The following is a 5433-nucleotide window of genomic DNA, read 5'->3' as shown; positions in this document are numbered from 1 at the left end:
CTTTGATTTTGCCTAATTGCCCACACATCCCAACTCAGCAAAGATAACATTGCATTGTCATTTGATCACGGATGGTTAATTGACAAAGCACTGACAAGGTCGATATGAGTGTGTAAATCATCGCGGCATTTGTAAGGTTCCGTAGTCGAGCATATCGATGACGTCGTCGGAAACTGATGAATGATCATCGGATACGCATATTATACACACGGCGTTAGGATAAATGTGCATAACGGTGTAATGATTGATTACCAGTCACATCTGGAGCAAAGAAAAGGAAGACGAATAAAAGAACTGATCTTCACGGCTTCTTTCTTCTTATCATAGAAAAAAAAAGGAAAACAACAGAACAGTTTCTTACATGCCCGACCGGTTTCGACCACTGGTCTTCGTCAAGGGCGTTTACTGGTATGTCAAAATGCAACACACACACACCAACAAAGAAAACAAAAAGATCAACAAAGCTCATGAAAAAAAAATGCATCCAGAGCATGCAACATGAAAAGAACAGTGTGAAGTGTTGCTTGGGGAATTGGAAGAGAGGTTGGTGAGTAAAGTAGTCAGAGAGGACGAGAGAGAGGTCAAGAAAAAATAGATGGGCAAATAGAAGGAGAGGGAAAAAGAAAGAGAGACAGAGAGGGGGGTGGGGGGGGGTCAGGGAGGGAGAAGGGACTGTGAGAGAGGAGGAGAGAGAGGGAAAGACAGAGAGAGACAGACAGCGAGAGAGGGGGGGAGAGAAATAAGGAGAGAGGGGGAGGGACAGACGGACAGATGGCAGACAATGAGAGAGAGAGAGGGTCGGGAGGGAGAGAGAGAGAGGATGGAGAGACAAAGAGAGAGGGGGGAGAGAGAGGGGAGGAGAAAGAGGGAGAGGGAGAGACAGACGGACAGGCGGAGAGAAGGCAGATACTGAGAGAGAGAGAGACACAGAGAGAGAGAGAGAGAGAGAATCCTCTATCGTTGTCCTCACCACCCCACAAACACCCCACAAACGCAACCACAGGGACCTCCTTATGGCTATTTGTCCCGAATGTTCAGCCCGTAAGGTGCCACTGTTTTCAGTCTGTCCATCCACTTTTTTCTCTGGTTTGTCTGACTGTGTGAGAATTTCCGTGAATATGTTCTATGATGATGCATTTCATGTTAGTGATTGTGTGGTTGGATTGGTTGAAGTGGCGTGTGATTAGGTGCCTGTGTTCTGTTTGATGTGACTGCGGTGTAAGTAGAATCTTGTCTTGAGAGTGTTCTTTGTTTCTCATATATATATATATATATATATATATATATATAAAAGCGATTAGTGTTTATGGTCTTTACTGACAACAGAAAAGCACTCATCGCGTTTTTTAATTCATCACTTGCATAAAGCCAACAGCAGTTCTTGGCTGCCTTTTTATGTATAGTTTGAGAGACAGAGACAGACAGACAGACAGAGACAGAGAGACAGACAGAGACACACAGAGAGAAAGAATTGGAATGGTTTATTCACAATCAGGCCACAGCCCCGAATGAAAGGGGTATACGTAAACATAACACAACTCAATGAAAAGACATCAACAAATAAGCATTAATATGGACAACAAAAAGTACTCTGTAACCGTGTAAATATATAGACAGTAAAAAGTACGTTATAACTGTTTCACAAAGTAACCATTTCTCTTAATTTGAAGGCCTTATATAAGAATACCGAAAAATTATGAATGTCATTAATATTGCCTGATGACAGTAATAACTTCAACTTGAACAGAGAGGGATGTTTGTAGTAGTTAGGAGAGAGAGAGAGAGAGAGAGAGAGAGAGAGAGAGAGAGAGAGAGAGAGAGAAAGAGAGACAGAGAGAGAGAGAGAGAAAGAGAGACAGAGACAGACAGCTGCCACTCTGATCAATTTGTTGAGACGGGCCAACTTTATTACCTCACCTGCTGTTTACACAAAGTGTGACTCAGCAGATTTTACGATCGTTTTTTTTTAAAACCTGTTTCAGGCTACATTTCAGTATGGATGAAGACTACCTGCCTGGGGAAGAGATGAAAAGATGTAAGTTTCTGTTGGATAGATCTATCATCTGGCCTGCATAGCTTGAAGGGTGACCAGCCTGGGTGTTTCTCTAATGATGGGAGTTCGAAACCCCGTTATAATTTCACTTGCTTCACACCCGTGTTCCAAATCGAGCCTTGATGTTTAATGTCTCAAGAGTAGACAATCAAAACTGCTTTCATGCAGCGCAGTGTTGTTGTTGTTGATCAAAACTTGAAACATATCTATTCAGACATCTGCTAAATAGACAAATAGACAAAATATAATTCTGATTGACGTTACAGTGGAGTGATGGCCTAGAGGTAACGCGTCCGCCTAGGCAGCGAGAGAATCTGAGCGCGCTGGTTCGAATCACGGTTCAGCCGCCGATATTTTCTCCCCCTCCACTAGACCTTGAGTGGTGGTCTGGACGCTAGTCATTCGGATGAGACGATAAATCGGGGTCCCGTGTGCAGCATGCACTTAGCGCACGTAAAAGAACCCACGGCAACAAAAGGGTTGCTCCTGGCAAAATTCTGTAGAAAAATCCACATCGATAGGAAAAACAAATAAAACTGCATGCAGGAAAAAATACAAAAAAAATGGGTGGCGCTGTAGTGTAGCGACGCGCTCTCCCTAGGGAGAGCAGCCCGAATTTCACACAGAGAAATCTGTTGTGATAAAAAGAAATACAAATACAAATACAACAAACTCTGGGAAATGAGACCGATGTACATGTGGCTTTGCTGCCAGTTCAGTCCATGGGTTATGCAAAGGGCATGTGGGGTTAATCTACCAGTGTGTGGGAGCCACCCATTTTTTGTGTTTTTTTCCCTGAGTGCATTTTTTTTTCCTATCGAAATGGATTTTTCTACAGAATTTTGCCAGGAACAACCCTTTTGTTGCCGTGGGTTCTTTTACGTGCGCTAAGTGCATGCTGCACACGGGACCTCGGTTTATCGTCTCATCCGAATGACTAGCGTCCAGGCCACCACTCAAGGTCCAGTGGAGGCGGAGAAAATATCGTCGGCTGAGCCGTGATTCGAACCAGCGCGCTCAGATTCTCTCGCTTCCTAGGCGTACGCGTTACCTCTAGGCCATCACTCCATCAGTGATGAAGAGAACCGAATATTTTGATAGATTAATTTTGTGTGTGTGTGTGTGTGTGTGTGATTCCCATGAATAAAAAAGTAGCGGTGTTTGTTAAAACACAACAATAACAACAACAATGACATTACAACTGATGGGAAAAGAAAAAGAAATCAATAAAATATTGTTCGTTGCAATAATGAAACTGTCCGTCTCTAAATAAATTATGATAAATGTACAAAATCTGGACCTTATCTGTCAAATTTCTTTTGTCTTATTTCTTCAAAAGCAGAGAGGCAATAGATGCCCCCAAGGTCTTCTTAGGAGGTGTTTGATATTCACCCCTTTTAAATAGAAAATTTGTGATCTGACATCTTAAACTGCGCGCGTGTAGGATACAAGTGTGTATTTCTGGAAGCTCTGGGATAATTCTCAAACGAAAATCTATCTTTATACAGTTTATAATTACTATGTATCTGTTCGCATGCAAATTCATAAATAGATAAACACATAAGTGAGCGCTTCATTCCGTCAACTGATCAAGGAATAAACAAAACCAACAGGCAGAGCATACATACATACATACATACATACATACATACATACATACATACAGTCATAACATACATAGTCATAACATACATACATACATACATACATACATACATACATATATAGTCATAATATACATACATACATACATACATACATACAGTCATAACATACATACATACATACATACATGCATACATAGTCATAATATACATACATACATACATACATACATACATACATGCATACAGTCATAACATACATACATACATACATGCATACATAGTCATAATATACATACATACATACATACATACATACAGTCATAATATACATACATACATACATACATACATACATACATACATACATACATACACACATACATGCATGCAAATTCATAAATATATAAACACATAAGTGAGCACTTCATTATGTCAACTCATCAAGGAATAAACAAAACCAGCAGGCAGAGCAAGATTCACGTTTCAAGTTTTGATTATCCTTTCAATCCTAATGGAGTATGGAGGACTACTGCAAAATAATGTTTTCATGCCCAGAACAAGCATTTCCAAATACACAACAATGTGACATAAAAGTTGAGAAAACACGAATGTCCTTTAACTCCAAAAGTGTAGTTAGGCAAAATTTGCAAATCTAACCATCTTACTTACAGCTAAAATGACCTTTTTTGCCTCCTTTGAACATATTACAAAAATTAAAAACCGATTTTGGATACTTTTTTTTTAGGAACATGTCTATTTCGTAATTGATCATAATTGGGACATTCCATCATAAAATGAAACTTATCGTCAATCACAGACATGTTACAAACCTTACAAAGCCGTAACTCTCGTGGTATGCCTTTGTGTCTCCCTGTTTCTATTTCCTGCTTATGAATTTACTACTTCGAAATCTGATGAAGCTGATAACGTAATTATCAGGAATTTGACATACATTTTTCTCTACCAAATAGACTTTTGAAATTTCGATAAAACAAACATTTACTACTCGCATCTAGAGCATATCTCCACAAATTTTGAAAACTATCTCTTATACATACATACATACATACATACACAAATTAAGTATGCAAATTAATAAAATGACTAAGTGGAGCAACCAGTCTATCAGGGAACGAAGCCAGCAGGCAGGACCTTCATCGTCGGCACCAGAGGAAAGCGACCAGCAGCAAAATGGTGGAGGCAAGGTTGAGAACTCCGTACACAAAGGAGAGCAGGCTGTAGGACTGTAACCAGTCCACCAGCACCCCTGTTGGACAGGAAGAGAAGATCTGGGTCACGTGTTCCCGGTGCACATGCACTGTACGTGAGAAAACATCGTTGCCTTCGCAGCGGTTGTTTTTTGTTGTTTTTTTTGTTGTTGTTGTTGTTGTTGTTTTTGTTTGTTTTCGGTTTTTTTTTTGGTTTTTTTAACTTTTGTTTTTACACTGTTAAATCTCCGTTTGTTAGGCATTTGGTATTATTCGTCAGAGGAAGTCAATATCTGTTTGAAAAAATAAAAAGACAAACAACAACAACAACAAAAACACAGGTTCAATTTATACTACCAAATGTAAAATATGAAAATATATAAACAACATGTTTACACTGCAATTCTTACATCATGCACAGCTCAAAACAAAACAAGGCAACAAAAGCTTCCAAATCTTAATGCATTAAAAGGAAATAATTTGCATTTTCATCAGAACACTTTTACCCGAAAGCACAGGAAAACATCTATCTACCTATCTATCTATACATACAAACATACATACA

General features: G+C 39.4%; 1 protein-coding gene across 3 annotated transcripts in view; it reads right to left on the bottom strand.

Annotated features, from left to right (window-relative positions):
- Positions 1-3991: 3991 nt before the first annotated feature.
- LOC143290959 (uncharacterized) overlaps positions 3992-5433 on the bottom strand; it is a 22563-nt gene continuing 21121 nt past the window's right edge. For all 3 annotated transcript variants that reach the window (XM_076600536.1, XM_076600537.1, XM_076600538.1), the window contains exon 7: positions 3992-4927. In XM_076600536.1, coding sequence (XP_076456651.1) covers positions 4815-4927 — 113 coding nt within the window. In that variant the 3' untranslated portion in view covers positions 3992-4814. The remainder of the gene's footprint in view (positions 4928-5433) is intronic.

This window comes from Babylonia areolata, chromosome 16 (genome assembly GCF_041734735.1).
Source record: "Babylonia areolata isolate BAREFJ2019XMU chromosome 16, ASM4173473v1, whole genome shotgun sequence".
In the NCBI taxonomy this organism is placed as follows: Eukaryota; Metazoa; Mollusca; class Gastropoda; order Neogastropoda; family Buccinidae; genus Babylonia; species Babylonia areolata.
The sequence above is the reverse complement of the archived record's forward strand: the minus strand, read 5'-3'. Positions and strand labels throughout refer to the sequence as shown.